This window comes from Dermacentor variabilis, chromosome 3 (assembly GCF_050947875.1).
Source record: "Dermacentor variabilis isolate Ectoservices chromosome 3, ASM5094787v1, whole genome shotgun sequence".
Classification (NCBI taxonomy): Eukaryota; Metazoa; Arthropoda; class Arachnida; order Ixodida; family Ixodidae; genus Dermacentor; species Dermacentor variabilis.
In genome coordinates, this window is record NC_134570.1 from 78,912,902 (window position 1) to 78,936,023 (window position 23,122).

Genomic DNA, 23,122 nt, shown 5'->3' on the forward strand with positions numbered 1-23,122 from the left:
TTTGGAGTGGCCGTCATGCCAGTAACATCAGAATCCTAGAAAAAGATCGACAGTCACTTAGGAATGCGAAAACTTAATGACTTCATGGATGTACACTTGCAATTATCACGTGACCGTGATACGCCCTACATTGTCACGTGTCCTTTACAATTCTACCTTCATCTGCCGCAATCCACCTTGCTACAGTTTGTACGAACCTTAACCGAATTTATTCCACCCTAATACACATTATTTACCCATAATTGCTCATAATTAACGTTGTTCTATTTACTACCTTCTGTATCACTACTGACGTCATACAAGACGCTGATGACGTCACATTTTATTGCTTTATTATACATACTTTCAAGGCCTAGTAGATACAACAGAAAGAAGGGGTGAAAGTATACAATATTTTCAGTGCAGGGCAAGAATATAAAATCAAACTGTAAGACACTTTGAACACCGATGTTTAATTAGTGGTGTCACAAATTGAGACTGTGGAGGCGGAAAGGCGGTTCCATTCAGTGGCTGTTCTTGGCAAAAAGGAAGAATGGCACATGAATTTTGTGTTGATGGTCCATGCGAGACGAGATATAACTTGGTGGGGTGAAAATATTTTCTTTAAGAGAAGGGTTAAAGTACCATATTCTATGAAAAATACAGAGACGAAGGTACCTACGACGTAACCAAAAGTCAGGTTGACCTAGTGTTCTTTTCATGGACGTGACGCAAGAATGACGTGTATAATTTGAGAGAATAAAAGGGCGGCGCGGTTCTGAATGCTTTCAAGGGAAATGACAAGATTGGCATGAGCAGGGTCCCGTATAGATGGTTGTTGCGGAGAACGCCATCTTTCCTACCTGAAAGGCCATAAAATGCTTTCGCATTAAAAATGCAATACATACACACCTTGCTCAATGCGTGGACGTGTACACGTTACTTATGCTTATGCATCAATGCATTCAACACCCTTCAGTCGTTAAATTAACACCCTTCTTCTAGCAAAGTCGCACCTTATGTGTGGTATACACCCTTGTGATAGGGTGTTTTGACCGACAAGGGTGCTAAAAGGGTGTGGACGTGGGTGTAAATGCAGAAAGCACCCCTCCCAACACCCATAAGGGTGTAAAAATGTTTAGTGTGCAGTGGCACTGTCCACTAGTGAGAGATTATTTTGTGCGGATGTTAGCGTCCGGACTTTGGATTTGCGTATGCAACTATGACCGGGTATTGCGTGAAATGTTATTCTTAAGTGTATATTTCTTGTTATTTAACTTTAAACTAAAGTGAGATTGGTAACAATTGGTGTAATCCTTTAGGTAAACATACGAAAAAGGCGTCTCTTAAGTGAAGTGCGCTCAACTTTCGAAGGCAGTGATATGCGCGTGTGCGTTTTCCCAAACCTAGCAAAGCTGTAATGTTGAGGCTGTTTTTCTGTTCAACGACGACGTATTTTGACATTTTCTTATCTTCATTGTGCTGACGCCACAATTAGTTTTCACAAGCTTCTTGTGCCTACATGTTCTTACATAACCGTCGCAGTAATTTAGCATGTACTGCAGACTAATAGAGGTATCAATACGAGAAATAAAGCAACAAAAGCATTTGCAACGTCAGATAAAATTTATTGCAGTGAGTACAAAACAACCAGCAGTACAATCATACAAAATAAAGAAATGCATATGTAAAATAGTCTCAATAAGCAACATCGCGCTTCGGTTCACACGTATTCACACCAGAGATTTCAAAGCACTCCAGCGCGTGGGCCTCGCTAAGTGAAGCAAACCCACGCCATCTTCCCGTTAGTTCGATCCATAGTTGCTACATTCATTCGCCATCACTTAGGCGTCACCACAGCCAGCTTTCCCGCAAGAGTTAAGTGCATAAAAAAAAGGAATGGCGTCCTCCAGAGACAAAAAGAAAATCTGACGTCTATTGACTGAACTGAGACAATAGGGCTGCGAAAAAGTTAAACATAGACGAAACGCTGCCATAACCTTCAGCAAAACTGGCAGAGATTCTGACTAGCGCGGGTGATAACCAAAAACAAAACTGCTAATATATTTCAGATCTAACGCCATTGGTAATTTTCAAGAAGTAAGCCCCCGAGAACAACAATCATCCAGAAAGAAACCCCGATAACCGCACTAAGTCACTCTATATGCGGCACTTGGATGCATGAGGACCGTCGCATGCGTTCTAAATAAATATGCACTTTTCAAGAAATCGAACTACAGGCGCAAAAGAGCGCCGGAAACAGCAAGTGTGTATACGTCGACCTTTGGAAATGCAAATAAATATTTTTGTACATTTCCCCGCAAAACACGTGCGGAAACGTCAACCCAAAAGCAAATACTTGGCCATCACCAGCTGAAGACAAAGGCGAAAATTTGCAAAAATAGTCCGATCACACAAAATGACTCTCCCAAAAGCTAAAACACGGGAGTTCACAATGCGCAGAGTGGTACAATTTTTACAGAATGCCACAGAGAAGTCATAATCTCTTGCGCAAGTTTCTCCATACACAAGCAGACAGACGTCATGGTTTTCTGCTTTGTACAAAAATGCAATTAAGACGAGCAGCCGTTTGTATTCGTGTGTGTGTGCGGTCTTTCACAGTGCCGTCTATTCAATGAGATGAGGTGTGCGATCTTTGTCGTTCATGTCGGCTGCTGTTGAAGGGAAAAAGGAAAGATTACAGCAACCGCGGCTATTTCATTCGCGTGCCGTTGCTTTCCATATACAAGCGTGGACGTCATGTCCAACCGCCAATTACAAAGGCTGGCTCTCGAAAATACGAGAAAAAACAGCGACGGGCTAAGAGTGCGAACGCACGCACAGCTCGACGCGCTTTTATTCACTGACTGTTTGTTCCAGCCAAAGCATGTGTAATTACCACCGCGCCCTCTTGGTAACCGCCACTCAAAATATTGATAAAGTAGGGTAAAGGACACACGCGTGGCAGCTTCGTGTGGGAAACGCGTTTTCCCACGCCACACGTTATTTCCTTCCATCGAGAGCTTTAGGGCAGCAGTAAACTCATGAAGTTTACATCCTTTTTCTTGTTGTGCGTGTGCTTCAATGTCTGCTCTTCACACCAATCCCGATTCCACGAGTACAGCGGCGACGAGGAACGTGAAGTAGATTGCGAGGAGCACGCCGCCGTAGAAGCGCCTGCTCTGGAAACGAGTCACCAGCATCGTGGCCAATGAAGAAAGCAGGCTGGTGGCCAGGCCGGAGAAGAGCACTGTGATCAGCTTGGTGTAGTGGAGCTGCCCAAGAAAAGAAAGCGAAAGAGACAAGGTCGTTCGTTTTATGAATCGTCGGTAGGCCATAAAGCGCAGGAGGCGCAAAAGAAACCAACGTAATATGTGCAGCGTCCTGGGGCGACGTAAAAAAAAATTGAAAAGGGAAACGTCAGATACCGTCGCATCATTCCAGCTGAATTTGTAGGTTGCGGGCAGCGGTCGCATTTAGACGGGGGTGAAATGCATAAACGCTCGTGGTGTTTATGCTTTCCTGCACTTTAATTAAAGAACCCCCAGGTTGTCAAACTCATTCCGCCGTCCTTCCCTACGGGGTACCTCATAGCCCACAGCGTAGTTTCTGGACGCGACAAGCTCCACAATATTATCTATTTCCCTTTTTGCTATATCCTAGAACTCGTGCCCTAAATTATTCTTGGGCTTAAAAGCGTGTGGAAGGCACTTGAAGGTTACCAAAGAGACCGTTAGATAACATGGAATAGAAAAGCCGATAATGGAAGAAACTGAAACAAAAAAGATATAGATGAAATAAACAGCAACGCCAGCACGATATGTTAATCTTGCGCAATAAAAGTTGTGAAGAAAGAATAAATTTGCGGAAACGCCATAACAACCGGGTGTAACAGCCACAGTAGCATTCCGAAATGACCGTATTGGAGAAATGCCACGATATTTCGCATACTAACCACAAGAACGTTGTCTGTTCCTGCTAGCTGAATAATGGACGGAATTCCAACACCAAGCAGGAGGGCTGTAGGTCAGTAGTAAAGGAGATCATACGAGACAGTGATACAATGAAGAAATATTTAAAGTCAACTGCACTCATCATGTTGGTAGAAATAATATTCAAAAACAAGAATTGAGATGTAAAGTGTCATATGGAGTGTACAGAACGAGCGTTTGTAAATCAATATTTAGCTGTACTGCCAATCAAATTGCTGGGCTAGATAACTGTGCAGGGCTGAAACACTATCTCGGTGGACCCAGCAACATAGTTTATAAAACATACAAATTTGAACATTTATTTCAGATGTACATCACCACTTCCCTGCACACCCTGTGAGTGCATAAAAAATGACAAAAGTGCAACGTAATGTTAATGGATAGCGTAGTAAGGTACCCATAAGAACAAAATTGGCGCGTAATTAATTTCACTCGGTAAAGGATACTCAGGCAGGGTGTCCCAAAGCAGGCGGATATTGACATTCGTGGGTATCCTTTCCTTGCGATGTTCACGTTGGCCAGGAAATCTGAAAATATGAGTGTAACAGAAGGTGGTTCTAGGTTTGTGTCTCTCAGATCCTGTTTTCATTTGCAATGAAGTATATCAATAACCGTTGCCTTATGAAGTTAAAAAAAACTTAATTGACACTGGTGGGTATTTAATTGACATAATTTGATTGAAGGGTATATGGATTACTACATCGTGCTTTATATGATTAGGTCCTTGAAGGTTCTGTATGTATATTCATAATACCGGATCTTTCTCGTGTTATTCATGTGAACGATACCTAGATGCCGTCTGAACATTGTGTGAGTATGAGAAATATCGACACACGAATACGAGGATGCAGGCGAATTTGTTCAGCGGGTTTGGGCGAAAGAGGTGAGAATAAAGCAAATCGTCTTCTTCAGAAACAACCCTCTTCTTATAAGTTGTCAGACCTTAAAAATTTTTCAACTGCCACATCTATCTAAAACCCTAAGAACATGACACAGATGAGGTCACGACAAATTACACGTTCGGTTAGCACTTGGACACATGGCGCCTTTTTATACTTTACACTCTCTCGTTATTTACGTGGAAAGCAATCATAGTAATACTTACCTAGAAGGCCATTTCCCCATGCGAGTATTGTGAGTCCAAGAATGCCGTCACTAATGCGAAATACGATCCCCACGGCCTGCAAATAAAAAAAAGATAACTTCATTTTTTCTATTCAAATTACATGACACGGATAAAAACTACGTTAGTACTAGAGAGTTCTCAGCATAACCTGTGATTCGCAGCATTTTATGCCACATGTTTCAGATATGTCAGTGAAGTCAATACTATCAAGTTCTTATTGCAGTTTCCAATGACTATTACAAACAAAACTTGTTGTTTTAATTATTTACATTCTATTCATTTCGTCCGTACTTGAAATGAATGTAGCGTACACTATTCGCAAGGATGCCATAAGAAAAGTTCAACTTCCTGTGACGGTCACTCCGTGCAGAGCATTATGTTTAATACATGTAAGCGCCATAAAACAGGAAGAACACTTTACTACACGCGATGCAAGTTGGAGATGCACCGCACTAGCCAATTTTTCATTCTGACCCAGTGAACGTGGTGAAATTGATGTGGCATGCCCAATTTTCGGGCGGAATAAGCCAAAACCTTTTACTGCCAAAGCCCAGTTCTGAGAAATAACGCATAGAACCAAACAGCTTGTAAGCAAGTTCAAATTATTTATGCGCCTTTCGACAATCGCCTCACTCAGCACAACGTCCACAGGAAAACAATATAGCTTCGCTGTGCGCGCGTTCATGAGGTAAAAGAAAATAGCAACATTGCGTGACTTTTTTCCTCTAATGATGCTTGTGAATCTCCTCGGTTGAATAGCTTCATGCGAGCCATATACAAAACGGGGTCTAAATGGAATGCCCAGTCGGGTGCGTCGAATAAAACGACGCCCCAGCAAGAACGCTCAGTCGGCACCTGTTCTCACCTGCAGCAAGACGACGATTTCCATGGAGATCACGTATATCCAGACGACGCCGACAAAGAAGCCGGCGTAGGCAAAGGCGAAGTGGTACTTTGGCGCCTTGTCGTTCTCGGACGTGAGCAGCACGGCCACCCCAACCAGAGCCCCCGCAGCGGCAACGACCGTCCAGAGGGGAACCACACCGCCAATCTCCACTTTTCCCACTGCGTGCGTAGGTTGGGTAGGAGGGCAGCGATCCACGTTAGGAGCGAGTACGGAGAGAAAATATTGAGCTGCAAAGGCTTCATTGTTTTAATACCGTATTGTGCGTATAGATATATTTTTTTTTTCCAGGGGATAAGAGCTTTCGATTATCTCCAGAACGCGCCTGTTCCTGGCTATTTCTAGCTAGCATGCGTAGCAGTCTTTATACGTCTGTCTTACAACCGCAACGCTGTCATATATTTTGTCTACGTACCCGACGCGCAATTGCCGAAAATTACTATGGCATTTATATCCACTGTTCTATCGTTCTGACGGTCGTGCGGATCCGGAGGTTGCCGGCAAGTGTCCGCTGGGTAGGCACGAAGGATTAGTGGCAGCGTTTTTGTTGTGAGACAGATACATGGGGAATGCACGTATGGCATGTAGATACAGCTAAGAACACGCACACAAAATCTAAATCATTCGCATTATAAGGTCGACCTCCCCTTCTGAGTAATCTTTTATCAAAGGTTGTTAGAGTACTAGCCGCGTGTATGCGATAGTTTCCGCGTTTATGTGAAAAGCCCAAATAATTGTAAATTGAAGTTTAGTGCAATCAAGCGATTTGAGCATTCATGTAAACATTAACGCTAATATGCAGTATCGAAAACTCTATGAAAACCACATGTTTTCATGGAGTTTTCTACAGAGAAATTCAGTATAGCAAGCAGATGAGCGAGCGCATGTAATCGTTCTTTATCAATGTGTAACATGACTCGATCTTCAGTACGACAATTTTGTGAAATCTACAAGAAATTCTTGTGAACGGATCCTGAAAATTCCACGAAATAACTGCTTACGGCCAAAGACAAAGACGAGGAATACGGGGACCGTAATGCAGTGGATCACGTTGAGAGGGCGACACCAGTTGTTGTTCTTCTTGGTGAGGTCCACCACGGGCGTCGTTATTGCCAATGCAAAGAAGACAGGAATCTACGGGAGAGGAAGAGTAAAAGCGCTGGAGTCATGTTCTTTGCCGCTAGGAAAGTACCAAATAAGCACGCAAAAGAAAAAAGAAACAGCTTAAATCACTGCACCAGCTATATAGCCTAAGCTGCGCATCTGTGTGACGTAGGATTGTACGGTTACAGTGCGTAACACTAGGGACACAAGCAGTTAGTGTGTACGTGCGTGTGTGTGTAGTTTTTTTTATCTTTCTCTCTCTCACTTATCGCATCCCCTTGCCTCTACCCCAGTACAGGGTAGCCAGCCGGAGATAATCTCTGGTTAACCTCCCCGTCTTTCCTTTACCTTTCTCTCTCTCTATCTGTCGTAATCTGTTGTTGAGCTTGCCCTAGATAATAGCCTAATGTATGTCATTACAATTCCATGCTATTCTAGAAACAAGCGTTCTGTGAAAATTTGCTTAGAATATATCGGCGCAGACGTTTCTACGGTATCTGCTGCAACGTCTCGCCGAATGATATCAAAGGCAAGCAAACAATGCGATTAACTCGTTGTGCTTACTCGTAATCTATATTTTTCTATATACCTAGGGTGCAATGCACTAAACTAAAGCCCATTAGACGTAGTGTGGACGTCGACAGCATTATTTCTGTGCAAACAACTCTCTGTGCAGTTAAGGGCTTCATGAGATAACATTGTGAACCTGACGACCTCAATGAAGGTGCTGTAGTATCGCGAAATCAACCATTGTTGTACGCCATCTTCTGGAGTAGGTCCATATCTGTTCTTAAGTATTGTCGTCCACAAGAGTGAAAAGCAATGTACAGTGGACCATTTCTTCCAAACAAAAGTCCCCACAGAACGTACCTCAAAGCGAACGGAGAAGAAATATCAAATCGATGTGTGGTCACTCTGCAATCTTGGTTAAAGTTTGTGCGTAACGTGTTTTACCATGTTCACACCGAATTAGATAAGCTAATATAAGCTAATGTCGGAGTACATCTTACTCACATAGCACAATTAGAAATTATTTGGTGCTATTCGGTAATCAATCAATAAATACTACGCTTCCTCGAACGTGCCGGATTTATGTGTAAATTTTGAAATGAAGAATTCCCCTTTAATAAGCTCGACCATATCACTGCACTCATTGTACCACCTCTGCTTTCGCGTTGTTTCAACGCGCCTGCGCAGAAGCAAGAGCAGGGCAGGCATGCAGCTCGTACCTTAAAGATGCTGACGAGGTACATCAGGAACGGTTCCTTTTCCTTCTCGTCCAAATTAACTGAGAGAAGCTTGTTGATCACATCTAAAACAAGGCTCGTCGAACTCTCTTCCTCCTTCTCCAGCGTAATGCAAGGAGTCTTGTCCAGCTTTGAGCTTCGCCTTGGTTTATCGACGACAATGGTAAGTGTGTCCACTGCAAGAAAGAAAAAAAAAGTACTGCTTTAAGCTTTGCGGGGCTTCAATTGGCTGGTTAAGTCGAATGCAGAAGCACACAATCTGTTCCTTGTATACGACTTAGCTTACGAGCTGAGAATCAAGAATATGGCGGAAAATTTGGAAGAAAACGCGTTTGTGTCATTCATTGTTTATCGTGCGGGATCCACAACAAATGTGAATTTAGGGTATAGTGCTTCCAATTTAATGCATCATTGTGTATTTCGGAAACGGTACTACGAACTAGAACTTCGAGTTCGAGGCAATGTGGCTAGGCTTCGCGGGAATTAAGCTTTTGCTCAAACTCCGAGTTCCGTAAACTGCAAAGAAAGATGGGCTTCTGGGATTGTCTCCTTCGCCACAGGAACAGAGAGGTGGAATAGTCTCGGTGAACTTAGAGTCGAGTGTGAGCAGACCACTCCTGACAATTTTCATCGAAGCCTCGCACACTTCAAACTTGATGAGCGACAGGTTCCGCTCACAAAGAAATTGAAGCATGACGATAGCCATGTCCATTACGAGCTAAATAAAGGCACTGTTCATGTGACACTACTATAAAACGGGCACGAAAGATTGCACTAACCGGTACAGGAGACTATTATTCGACCATTAAGGAGATTATTAGTCGCAAGCCAACGTAAGTGGGCCGTAAATCAGTTTTCAAGATAACTAATCTCGAAGACTTGAGCTCACCATCAACTTCCTCTTCAAGGCAATCAGCGCCGAGGTTGATGTAGTAGACACCTTCATTGGGATCTGGCACTATGTTGTCTTTCTCGGCCACATCAACTTGATTTCGCGGTTCGGTGTTCAGGTATCTGAAGGCTGTAGACAAAAATATAATTGGAATGATTATGTGAAGCAACAGCGCGTGAGGGAGGCTGACTTAATGTTTACAACTTTAAGTAGCAAGACCTTTATATTTGGATACATATTTGATTTCTGTCACTATTTTGCCTCTGATTATTCTAATCACTCAACCTCATGGAAGACTATGGCAGAACAAGAAAAAAAATTTCGTATTTCCCCAACCACAGTGCTGTGTTTCTGTCTTCCACAGCTTGACAGGCCTCAAGGTATTCAAAGACAGGCTCGAGTAAAAACCTTAGATTGGCCAAAATATGACCACAGTTATTTGCTCAATCGCTACTAGTTAACTACTCTTAAATTAGTGAAGTTTATATAAAGGTTACCTGCTGTACGAAGAACCTCCAATACAACATTATTTAAAGTGAAGCGAAGCACCTAGCTATTAGTGAAAACAGTAAAGAGAAGCAAGGCAAAGAGATTCGACACAAGATGACAGACTTAGACAAATGTGGCAAAAGAAAGATGCTAATCAATAGGGCACATCATCGCAACGTCACGTTTCCGGACAGGCGTGTTTTTTTTTTGTTCAATCAGAAGTTCGTAAGCGAAGTCCGGATGAATATTAGGAATATGGAGAAAGACTACACCGAAGTACCTAGAGGCATGTCATATCGTAAACGAACATATGAAAAAAAAATGGCTGCTATAAAACAGCAGCTTACGATAGGAGTGTCGTAATCTGGGAGACTGGTAGTGTTGTCAACAACACCGAGTGCACTCACCTATCGGAACAACATAACTGCGCTCGGGGTCGTCAAAAACGTGCCGTCTTCCATTGAAGGTCACTTCGCTTGAAACTGCACAAGCCTCTGTAAGCGAAAGGAAGCGCCAAACAGGGGAATATGAAGTAAGGTCCTAGACGGCTGGCTACGAATAAAGTAAGGTATATTGTGAGAACAGGTACCTTCGGGGTATACCAGTGAAGATTTACCATAAACGGACTCGAGAAGCCCGTCACAAGAACACACTCGATGCACTCGCAGCCTCCGTTCGCACTTGCGTTTTTTTTTCCCTATTGGCGATCCGGAGAGGCGCCAGCGTTTGCGTCAGGCGTGTCCTTGCGTCGATCTTCTCGCCGTCCCTTTATGCTAAATGTAAGACACATGTCCGCGTTGCCTGTTCTTTTTGAGTTGCAGCAATGTACCTGTTCTTGTGACCAAGAATGCGGTACCTGGTGGTGGTTTTCTTTTTTTGTGGGTAGGTGGAAGCTTGGCCGTGTGGTACGCACTCATTTGTGTCTTAAGCTTTACGGTTGGCATTTGCCAGCATGTGTTTTTGGGGCTATAGCGCTCTTGGGCGGGACACCACACTGTGGGCGGTGAGGCGCGCCATCTTAGCGCTGGGGCCTGGAAGACAAAGACCCAAGAATTAAGGCATTTGTCCTGCGTTCGAGCACTTTGCATTCCTTTTTAGTTCTCTTGAAGTATACTAAACTTTTCGATTTCCCACTCAAATAAATAAGTGTCACGCGGCGCTTCAATCACCGTATACATTTTAATAAAATATGCAGCTCATTATGCTCAAACTCATATTATAAGGCGTTTATTGTTGGGGATTCGAAACCGCTGCACTAGTTCACATTCCGAAAGACAGTACGGCGTGTTTTGGGGAACAAGCACTATTGCATTGTTGTCTCTGTTTGTTATAAGCAAAGACGAACAGAGGTAGGTGAACGTAGTGCTGGAAGGAAGGGCACTTTAAAAAGGCTTACATCCATGGGAATGCAAACAAGGGCTTGGTCGCTTCTGCTAGCGTGCTGAGTTTGGTAATAAAATGCAGTACTCGAACGCAGGATATGCAGACGGCTTATGACTTTGATACATATTCGACGGTCAAGGAAAGCACAAGTCTCACGAAACACGTTGTTCTCCATGCAACATCAATCATCATAACGTCGTCCATTTCCATTGAACTGTAGGCTTAACAAGTTGTGTGAAGGTGGGTTCCACGAACAACATCAAAATAAAAGCAGAAGAGGTGCACATGCACACCAGCAGGATAACATGCTTCACTTCATATATGTGCTGCCGTAAACAAGATGCATGCCTTCATGGGTCCAAGCGTCAAGGTATTCACAATAAGCAGGCATTATTTTAAACACAACAGCCGCACATGTAAAGTCGCCACACATGACAGTGTTTGCACTATGAGATACACTTGGTTCCTTATACACTGTAGGAATTCGAATGTAGGAATGTTTTTTGTTTTTGTTTTTTTGCACCCCGATGTACAGCACATAATACATTGTCACGACCAGAAACCAGCAACAATGGTGTCACAATAACAGCGCTGAACCTGTCAGAGTCAGAAGCTCCTGCAACAGGGCATAGATCTACGGAACGAAAAAGTGTTGGAAGCGGATGACACGGAACGTAAAAGACAAAGGGAAAGAGAGCTTTCACACCCCCTTAATACAGTCAGTGACAGTAGAATCATCGCAACTATTGGCATGGCATGGAATAGCCAACATGAAAAACAGAAACAAATGGACAGAACTCGAATGAGAAAGGTATGAGAACTCGGAGAGCTTACGACTCTCGAGGTACTCCTGGAATAAGGGAGACAAAGACGCCACGGGCCGTCATGGGCAGCGGGAACGGTACAGTGAAATGGGAGCAGAAAAATAATTGAAAGGACAGCTTTGTATACCTTACTTGCATGAGGCCACAGAAACGTCGAATCCGCCTTTTAACAGCCACGCCTCAGCTGAAAGTGCGTGTTCCCGACCTTGGTCTCGGAAGACCTCCTCCTTCCCGCAGGAGAAAGGGGGACTTCCGTTGCACTTTTTCGTGAAGCCGTCTGCCAAAAGCTCGGAGAGAGGTTTCTGCATCTCACACACACGATCTGGTGGACGCGTATCAGCACCGAGGTGACGTGGCACTGCTGACGCAGAAATGGCGCCCGTCCGGTTTGGCAGTTCGAGCTGCAAACCGTCAGCACCAGAAGCGCTGGTCGTGTGGCGAAGCACCTACCGTTTTTGGAAGGCTTTTCGTCGCGGCACGATTTTTCTTCGTCTCGCTGTTTGCGATTCTGCTCTTTAGCCAGGTACCTCTGGTAAACTATTCCACTAACGATGACCACAGTAATGTATACGCAGTAGAGGCAGATGAAACCTGCATGGTAATAAAGAAACAAAACGCTGAGCTTCAAGGATGAACGCTGAATTTCTTCCTGCCTAGGCTCAGTCCATTTCTTTCGCTATGTAAGCTAATCAGTTTGCTCTTTGCCACTGTAATGCCCTCTTTTAGAAAACTTAATTAAAAGTTGTCTACAGTTTATCTTTTTAATTTGATCCTTCGAGCTTGACTTTGGACTTAAAGGTTGGCAAAACTACCTATTTTTACAAGTTCATGTCACAATTTTTTGAACTACGTATTATTCTACAGAACTGCCGTGCCTGACGCAGAATTTTGATATTTTAGTAAACCAAGAACATTCTCACTGTGGTACGTCGTTCCCGTCTTTATGAACGAAAGAACGACCATTAACACATCGTAAGGAAATGCTTATGTCAATTGTTAACTAAAGCTTTATACTTCAGAATAAGACGCAGTTATTACGGGTGATGAACCTTGCGAATGAAGTCATTGGTTTCCTAGCTAATTTTTATCTAATCTTTATTCATCGTTATTTTACTTCAAGAATATTTTCATATGTTAACTAGATAACTTCGCCTTACCTATAGCATGCATCATGGTGATCTCTCCCGTATAAAACAAGTAGAAGGCCCAAGCCGCGGCGGAGAAGTAGAACACGCAGTCCCTTGTGAAGGGTCGAGCAGCCAGCTTGAAAGGCTTCGAAAGAAACACCGATCCGGCTACAACTGTGGTGACGAAAATCCCGCCACCTGCGCAGGAGCAAACAATTTAGCCCTGTAAAGGTTAGTGCTCAAAGTAACATTGTTCTGCGTTATGGGCAGGTGGTTGTTTGGAAACAGCAAGTGCGAAACGTTTTCCCACACTATAAACCAAGCGAAAGGGATTGCATGAATTGCATAAAGCCCAACAATGCTGACTAGACTGTTTAGGCAATATTGAAAGTATATTACTGTGTATGAATGATTTCAAAAGTACCAAGTAAAGCCTTTCACATACGGTATTGTTGGTACTTCTTGCAAGTACTTTAGAGGTCATGTGCGGCACCAGTAGAATTGATGCTTGGTTGGCTCTAATGACCCCCTTTCCCGTGGTGTCGAAGTTAATTCTTTGCTACAAAAGTAATGTGCTGCTCACGACTGACTGATGTTTGTTTTGAAAGTGTTCTTTTTCCATGTTCGTTTCATTGAATAAATTTCATGAATGAATTAAAAACGAATGACTTTACCTGCCTTTCAACGAACCACGCTTTACTAATGTTTGAGCAGGAGAATAAATTGTTCTGTCGAACATTCAATATTCAAGTGAATGAATAAATCGACTAGTCATTCCCACATCACTGCGAAAGAAGTCGTTTGATCCAAAAATAGACGATGTTTTCCACAGCTGGGCACAGCAAGGAAACTTCGGGAAATGCAATATAAATTACTAAGTTTAACTCACCAATAAGGCCTCCAATGACAAGCTCGTATGATCCTTGTCTCACTCCTGCTAGGGCAGCAAAGATGTCTGGAGAACCGTTCCCGAATGCCAGGAGTGTGACGCCATGCACTTTTGTCAAGGCAACATCATATATATTTATATAAACCTGCGTGGTACTACATTCCAATGAACCACCTAAATAATCAAAGCACAATGGCTACCAGCTGGACTACCATACTTTGCATGTGTACTTTATTTTGTTTATCAAATACAGATCTTGAAATATAAACACGTTGTCAGTGCTATGAATTTACGACAAAGGTGTGCGCAAAAATCCAGAGAAATCATATCTATCACCCACGACAAAGAATTGGGCCAAAGTCATGTTAAGCATTTAAAATGCATGGTGATATGCATTATGAATAAAAAGAAAACTGTGGAAAAAACTGCAGCACCGTTTCGCTTCACAGTTTACTACAGCGACTGATAAAACGTTCTCGCTATTAGGACGATATTTAAACTATCGTCAGACATTTCTTGTAGTAGATATACAGCCCACATTTATATAATTCAAAGGATACTGCCATGTTCTGGGACATGTGTAGCGTCTTTGAGATGACAAACAACGCTGGAGTCAGGCTGGAAAAGAAAAATAAAGTGTTATTTTTGAACTGAATTCGAGGTGATCGGACATAAGGAGTTTGTTGCCTCCAAAGTACAGTATCGTACGCTGTGGTATAAACTAGAATGATCTTAGTTCGCACAAAATTTGGTGATATACGGCTGGGTATGCTAGAGTTGATTCAAAATGGTTGCGCTGTGTTACGAGCCTTAGCGATTCACTCAACGCACTGTTATAAGAGGGCGTGCGCTCGTATTTCTTTCTTTTCATGGATGTCTCTTGTTAATTTATTAAGCGTTCTGAGAGAAAAGCATTTTGAATTCTTGCACAGATTTTCGACGCGAAACCTGAGGTAAGCAAGAAAATGTATCCAGTCGCTATACAAAAATGAATTACTTTCTTAATTCAATCCTCGCTCTGGCTTTCGCAACCGTTAAATGACTTCGTGTAAACGGGAAAGCCAGCACTGGTATGACAAGCCATGAATTCGTCGTAGCCGAACGGACTGATGATCACTTACAAGTCACCTGACGTAACGCCGAGGCCGACGAACAACACGAGCAACCACGTCACCTGAAAGTGAAAAAAGAGTAGGAAAGGTACATATATCAGTCAAACAAGTGGTACGTAGAGAATAATAGCGCATAAAACCAAACCCTAATGTTGTAAAACGTGCCGCGTTACTCTTTTTTATCCTTCTGTTCACGTTGGAGCATGTCAGGCTCATGCAATGCTAACCAAAATACTTCTGCTATACGTCAACAAGGCGCAGACATGGTTGTAGTTAGGGTTCTTCTACTTTATGTATGCGTAGAATATAGTACCACAACAGTCACTCCTAAATTATAACTCGAGAAGTTCCCATAAATTGGTTGAATACAGGTGGAACACGCAAAAAAATATCGTTGTTGTCTCGCGGATGGTTACTATTTAGAATATTTACCCAATAGCCTCAAAATTTAACAATCTTATCACCTTGATGAGAGCAACACGTTAATCTCGTTTATGCTGAGCGACAGGCGACCGCTAACACTTACTCGACGATTACGATTATGCATGCTGTTGCTGAGACATTCCGGTATCTTTTGTGCGCCATTAACGCTAATAAAGAAAGAAGGACAAAGAAATTGATTTTGTAGCCCTTGCTATTTCATAACGCTAAGTGTTCTGGCACTTAATGGCTTGAATAGTGCACGTGTGATGTTAAGGTGACGTGACGCTGATACAAAATAAAGCTACATAAATAGTACTTTTTCTATCGAAACAATCAGCAGTTCCAATATGGACTTCAACTTTTAAAGAACTCCCCCCCCCCACCCCCCATCTATGACAAAACATTAATCTAATCATGACAGCCTACAACTGTTACTTGGAGCAAACTGCGATAATCATCGCAATGCTTGCTTGGATAGCTAAGTAGCCGCCAACATTTTCGGGTCGCCACGCCTGAAGCCGAAACACCTTTATGATGCAATACGGGCCATCACCTTTATACAAGCCATGGCACGATGCCACTTTCATGCGCCATTGCGATTGCTCTTATCTGTGGTGAACTTTCATAGCATGTTGTTTGTGCACAGCCATGTAACGACGTATGCGACGCTGGTTATGGGGCATCTATAAACTTAGGCAATGCCTGTCGCGGACATGTGGCGCGGAATTGCTTAACGATGTGATGCGGAGAACACAGCTGCATATTGGGAGCGACAGCATGGGAAATTTCCCTTCTAGTCAGCTTTCTGACGGAGATAGATAGCATAACTAAGTCTTCAAGTAAAAACAAGAAAGAGAAGAAAGATAGAGAAAGAAGAACATCTTAGATCCTGGTGTGTTCCATAAATACAACATTTATCGGTTTCATGACACCAAAGTGTGTTCCCCTGTCTTTGAAGCAGCGTCATATTTATATAAGCTGCAAAAATATATGTAGAATTCAATTAGTTTCAATTACTTATGTTGCGAGCTGCAATCTGGCAGCCATGCGTAACTTTAACATAGTTCGCTGTTTTTCGTTAATTCACATAAAAGTGGAACGTGGCATTTTTATGTCTTAATAAAGCATGACGCAATGTTTCCAAATGTCGTCAATGTAGGATATTGTGTTTTAAAATGTCAGTTTTCTTCTTCATGTAAAAGCTAATAGGAAGATATGTACACGTTATTATTGTATTGTGCACTGAACCCTCACTCTCTACCGGCTTTGCATAGAGCCCGTGACCAAGCATGCTCAGTGTGCTGGCACACAATGCTAATAACCTCTGGTGAGGCCATCGCTGGAAACTAACAACAGAAAGACTCAGCTTGAAAGATTTCTAGAGTGACGCTAACCCAGTTTAGCAGCGCCTTCGAAAATATATCGAGCATTAAGAGCAAGAAATGCAATTGAGCAGCTGATCATCGGAGAAAAAATAACCCGTGGCCTACTACACTAAAATAATTGTTGCAAACGAAAAAGTAAACGCAGTTGAGGTTGGCAAGGCGTTAGGTGGAGCGATAAAAATGACAAATGTGCACGTATGGTATGTATGTGGCTGACGCAGAACGAAGGTAACTGGAGCTCCGATTATGATGACGGTGATGGCTATCGTAATTTACGTGTTTGAGGAAACACGTGCCGTTGTTATCGCTTTCTCTTGCTATGAGCCATAATAACACTTTTGACGTTTATTCGTAGAGTGTAATAGTTGTGTTCGCAAGAATCGCTTCCCCTCTCCTACACGACAAACTTTTTCCATCACACGACATTCATCGAGTGTGACTAAAGGCCTAAATATGATCAATGGAATTAACAGGTCCCACTATGTCCTCAAACAGGGCACGTACCGTGAGCAGGAGAGACTGCACGTAGTGCTGCGGGCCCAGGAGGCAGTAGATCACCTCCATGTAGTTGACGAAGCCCATGTTGGGTGCACATGATGGTTCGGAACGAACAAACTCACACTTGTCAGTCAGGTTCAAGCTCGTCACGTCCCGACACTGCACGAATGGTGCGCCAAGGTTAAACTGCGGCATATCTCGTCGGGCTGTTTTGAATGGCGTAGTAGAATCAGCAATGCAAACTCTGGCACAAACTCCAAACCCGGTTTAGAAGCTGCACTCAACGAGTTTAGATTCACCACAACATTGCAGTCGTAAGATACAGAAAAACATTATCAACGCGACAGGAGGAATACTCCTAAAGCTGGAGCACATTTAAATGAAAGAAGATATAGAAAATTTTGTCCGATCGCAGCATGGGAAATTTTAATTCTTTGTGTTTCAGAGGTTATGCGCTCTGGCACGTTGGCCAAGCTTTCTTTTCTCAATGCCGGAAGTCTCTGGTAGTCTAAAACATAAGGATTACCATTGTAATAGCAAAAAAAAAAGAAGATTTCATGTGGAAAAAAAGAAAATTTGCAAAAATTGTAGCAAAGTATTTCTTTGTCGAAAAATAAAACGTGTGAAAATATAGAGCATTTAGGAATTGCAAAAACAGCTGCGCTATCCGGACTGTTATGGTTTTTATTACCGTGAAATTGATCCCCCGGATAAATGTCATATTGCGTAGAGCAACATATACAGCGGTAATTTGTAGCCTCAATTTATTTTATTACCTTTTTGACATTTCCCATCGCAAGGCTGCCAGATCGGGTACAATGTATCGTCTGGCGAGCTTAAGTGAGCAATAAAATTTCCATTTAACATATCTGCATTTCGTACCGCATAACGCGTGCTTTATGGAAGGCACATTGAACTGAAACTGGGGCCCTAAGCGCGGTTTATCAAAAGAATTTCGAAAGCACTTCACTTCTCAATCTTTGACGTTCGAAATCGAGCTCGAAAGTAACTTCGCTAATAGCCATCATTTCACCTCTAAGATATATTGGTTTCCGATTTTTCTTTTCTTTTGAGGAAGTAAACTGGAAACAAGACGATGACTCACCGAAACCGCCATAAACTCGACCGCAGCTGTGGACACCATTCTGGAGTATGGTAGACGCTCAAACGAGGTCTCAAACACGAGGTCGCTTCAGAGAACTGGTCCGAACGAAAAGGCACGATGTAAAAGTCGCTCCAAAGTCGTTCACGTGGATGCATCGGCTGAAGGGGCGAACCCGTGCTGAGGCCACGGAGCCTGGGACACCGCTTAAGTAGCGCCTGTCGCGAGCCGCTCCAGTCCCCGCCATTGGTCCAGGATGAGCAGTCACGTGGTTTCCTTGCACGTCCGGTGTCGTCCTGCGTGCCAATCACGACAGTGCAACGACGGTCCGCGTACTTTGGACCGCAAAACACATGCGACGACGTAGAGGAGGGCGGTTGGTACGCGACGATACATCGCTCTTGTTGTTCCGCTATACGCTTCCCTCTCCCGTCCTACCTCCGCACGCCTTCTCGCCCCACTACTCAACTTCCAGTATGTTCCCTCGGCCTCTCCATCTCTCTGCAGTATAATGCCAAAAGTGCCGTTATGGTGGATTTTTAGGGGAGGCTGTAAAAACAACGTTGTCTCCACATCGCCCCCCCCCCCCCCGCCCCCCTGCTCGCGTCATCTGGACGTACATTGCGGTGCTTATCATGTGCACCTCGAGAAAGAAGTGCGAACATGGCCGCTTGAAGTACGAAGCGGCGAATGCAATGTCGTTAGATACAGGTCTCCGGACTAGATAGCAGGCATCTCCCGCAAGCTGCGTCGCGTCTCGGCAGCGTCCGCTTTCTCAGCGCGCGAAATACGCAGTCACGCCCGATAAGGTGCCGCTGTGCCCCGTTCTCGATCAGCTGTGTAGAGCTGCACGACGATACTGGAGCGTGGAATCCCTTCATTGTTCTCCGATTAAGATTATTTTCGAGTGTTGTTTTCCGCACTTTCGATTGCGAAACTCCTATTATGACGGCGACTGTAGACAGTGACGAAATGCTAAAAGCACGTATAGGAAAATCACGCATGGAAATATGCCGGCGTAACATATGGTCAGGCATAGACGGAAGAACAAGGACGTGTGGTCAGGTTTGGTAGCTGCCACAGACGTGGCATGATAGGCGTGATTTGAATTTGAACGCCGTTGTATAGAATTAAACTATCGACTATTAGGGCTATGGTTTTAGCAAGCTTTGCGCACCTGTGCATTGGTTTATTTATTTATTTATTTATTTATTCAGTACCTCCATCGCCAACGAGACATTACAGCAGGGGGTGTTCATTCGAAATACGAAAGCTTATAGAAGGCTATTTATACACTCAAAGCGTGATAGGGAGCATCAAAAGAGGTAATTAGTGTTTTGCGTTATCGGAGAACAAATAAATTTTCTGTGTAAAACGTAAATGAGAAAGCTCTGCGTTCAATTGGCAAATATTCTCATCGGCAGTTTATTCTCCGTTAGATTACATAAAAAGCGAAGCTACAAGAGTTTATTGTTGGGCTGCAATGATAAACTCCACTAAATGTACGTCTGTCGGTGCATATTCAAGATTTCTTGGAATATTTTCGCTGCTACAATACGAAAGCCTATGGTCCTGACACCTCAGGTTCCGCCTGTGTATGCTGTGGTGACATGGGAAATTTGCAAGCAACGTTAATGACAGACATGCCGGTCAGTGTACTGGAAGCACGAGCCAAGTTGGAATTTTTAAGGCTCCTGGAAAACCGCGCGACCCCGGAACTACAAAGAGAGCATAAAGCATAGTATATGTTCTTTTTCATTTTTTTAGGGGCACACTTCTCTAGAGTTCACCAATTTAGCCTACGCGATGTTACAATACGTCGAAAACATTGACTTTTTTTTTTCAGGACAGTGACTTTGTTTGAAGTAATAAAGTCAGTTTGAGTCAAAAGAGAGAGAGAGAGAGAGAAAAGAAAAGAAGCAAGCGACAGTTCATTAAGCTCTTAGAAAGTAAGTGAGAATCCCTACCGGCATTAAATTATTCGCAAGGGTTGATCTTCACATAACCATATTGTATGCTGAGCGATAGAAGCAGGTAATAACAGCAGGCAAGCAGAAAATAAGGCAACCAGTAAGGTCAAAATATGTGCAGGGCTATGTTATAAACGACAGGAACTGGCACATGGCAAAAGCTACGCGCAACACCACAATGTAATTTAGTTGAGCTCTGCTTTTAATTCAGTTTCAGACAAGAAACCGAAGGTGGCGAGAAAATAGTAGTGTCAACCACCGCTTGGGGGGCTAGCTGCGTCACCGCCAATATTCGGAAACTGGCAACACATGATAGGGGTAGATCCATAACAGTCGTTGCGCATGCTATACAACAAATTGCGAAAGGAAATGCGGAAAGAGATCTGCTTCTCGAGCATTCGCAGCGATAAATAACATACAAACATGCCGGCGCATTCTTTGATAGTTATAAGCTACTGTAGAAATTTCCGCAGAACTTTCTCTTGAATACCATTCCCCACAACTTCAGCCTTAATGACATAGCAGTACAATTTACATGTGTCTTGTAAAGTTACTGTTAATAATATTTGCGTTTATTTAGTGAGGGCTGTACGACTTGTGAGATTTTTTATAAACTCCCAGGCACCTCATGTCGTTTGCGCAAACATCGAAGCGACAGCACGCGAACGGGACACGAACGCGGTAAAGTATCGAAACTTCTTTCTCGCTTACGAATATATTCTGTGTGTAGAAACTGTGCTGGTTTCCAAAGTGATACTGATAAACCCGATATATCAACAGATATATATATCAATAGAGTGGGAGCGGTTCGCAGTGTTCTTCCAATGTCAAGGTTGCAGTAAGCGGGAAATGAGTGAATGAAAAACTGTGCGGCAACTTGGCTCATTAGCTTGCCAAACGGACAATGATAAGCATTACTGCCTGGGAATGACAAAAAGAAAAATCAGCCTCACGCTCCATAATCAAAGACATTATCACTGTACAAGATGTTCGTAGCAGCTAATTTCGGCCAAGGCTTTCACAATCGCGCACGACGAATTCCGTGTTTCGCGCTAGGTAAAACAGGAAGGCACAACCGAACAGACACAAGGTTATGTGTTCGCGGGCGGAGAGTGTTGCCGAGAACATTCAGTTTTGGCGACCGCCCGCCCTACCAACCCGCCTTTTCCGGGCACCTCACACGCTGCATTATCTCCCGTTTCTTTTTTATTTATCTCCAGTATAGACAACGGAAGTGTCGGCGGCAACAGTGTTGGGGAGGATGCGCCGGCGAACCGTGACCACGCGTAACGTTAAACGCCGGCACCCGGGAGCGTCGTGGACGCGCCTTTGCGAGCCACACTGGCGGTTACACGGCGGTCGCGGGCGCTCGTGGCCGCTGCTCATTCATGCAAGCGTCGCGGCCCCGATTCGCGCGCTGCGCGTCGCGGTGAGAGCGAAGGGTGGCAAGCGATAAAAGCGACGAGACCCGCGGCGTTATCCGTCATTCCGCCGACACGCTAAGAGAAAAGCAAACAGGCTCGAACGAGCCAACCGCTTCGAGTGGCGTGTACGTGTATGCCGGGGACTTATCTGCCTGGCGGGCTCCTCAGTGAAGCAAGCACTGCCTGGTACGAAGTTTTTCGATAACGCGAGGTATAAAATAAAGGATCTTTACAGTGCGCTTGATTGCAACTTGAAGTGCAGGCGCCCTGAGAAGGCCTTATTCTATGAAGTACGTGCATCACTACAGATGAAACCAGAGGCTCACAGAGATATGCAGACTTCATCAACAACTGCTGGACAGGGAATTGTCCCGCACTTGGCGCCTACGTTTCCTCGAGGGAATTTTTTTTTGTTGGAGGAACAAGTGCTTGTTGCCTTTGTTGCTTCATTGAATAAAAGAGAAGAGATGAGCAAAACTCATTTTTGGCAGTACCTCCATGACGCAGGGCTGCCCGAGTTTATTTGTTGTTGTTTTTCTTGCTAACTTCTCTTCACTACATGCACCTTGCACAAGATTGCCCAAATAAAGAATCGAGGTGCGACTCACATACGTTGACTATCCGAGTATGAAAATAAACGAAACGCCTCATGTATGAGGCGCATACTGCAGCTGGACTCCTCTGTCACGCTTCCTCTTGCACGCGCTGCGCCATCGTGCCATCTGCTAGCATGTAATAATCATCGTCATCATAATAATGATTATTATAATTATCATCAGCAGCAGCCTATATTTATGCTCACTGTAGGACGAAGGCCTGTCTCTGCGATCTGAAATGACCCCTGTCCTGCGCGAACTGATTCTAACTTGCGCCTGCAAATTTCCTAAGTTCATCAGGCCACCTAGTTTTCTGCCATCTTCGACTGCACGATATTTCAGTGGAACAGCAAAGGACTTGAGTCACGCATGTCGGACTTTCGACAATTTGTGTTCCTGAATAGGTTCCCCATCATCGTCATCTGCGAGCCCCTCTCAGCTAACATCAGACTCTCGGGTATGAGTGTTTTATGTCCGCCACACTCGAAGAATGCAGCAAGATCGCCGTTCTCGCCCGACTTGATCTTACGTATGTCCATCGTTCAGCGCCACTGACCAAGAAAACCACCACGTATGTCTGACAGTGACGAAAGGCAAGCTCACTTTCACCGTAGTTGGCGCCTACATTTCGCCCTCAAGTAGGCTGGATTGCGAAT

The 23,122-nt window shown here is 43.8% G+C and overlaps 1 protein-coding gene across 1 annotated transcript; it reads right to left on the minus strand.

Moving 5' to 3' along the window:
• Positions 1-1,584: 1,584 nt before the first annotated feature.
• LOC142575926 (mitochondrial sodium/calcium exchanger protein-like) lies at positions 1,585-18,671 on the minus strand. Its single transcript, XM_075685730.1, has 16 exons — positions 18,480-18,671; positions 17,381-17,533; positions 15,078-15,130; positions 14,516-14,574; positions 13,957-14,058; positions 13,098-13,265; positions 12,391-12,531; positions 10,141-10,227; positions 9,242-9,373; positions 8,335-8,528; positions 7,003-7,135; positions 5,963-6,162; positions 5,077-5,152; positions 4,418-4,498; positions 3,935-3,999; positions 1,585-3,254 (listed from the first exon to the last, which is right to left on the minus strand). The coding sequence occupies exons 1-16, from the start codon at positions 18,516-18,518 to the stop codon at positions 3,075-3,077; spliced, it is 1,863 nt and encodes a 620-aa protein (XP_075541845.1). The 5' UTR covers positions 18,519-18,671; the 3' UTR covers positions 1,585-3,074.
• Positions 18,672-23,122: the final 4,451 nt, after the last annotated feature.

Bases quoted from the DNA above. Each gene is read 5' to 3' on its own strand.
- LOC142575926 (XM_075685730.1), bottom strand. From the start codon at position 18,518: ATGGTGTCCACAGCTGCGGTCGAGTTTATGGCGGTTTCG. The intron at 7,136-8,334 runs GTACGAGCTGCA...CCTCTCCCGTAG, and splicing joins ACCTCGTCAGCATCTTTAAG to ATTCCTGTCTTCTTTGCATT. The intron at 3,255-3,934 runs GTTAGTATGCGA...TTTCTTGGGCAG, and splicing joins GAACAGACAACGTTCTTGTG to CTCCACTACACCAAGCTGAT.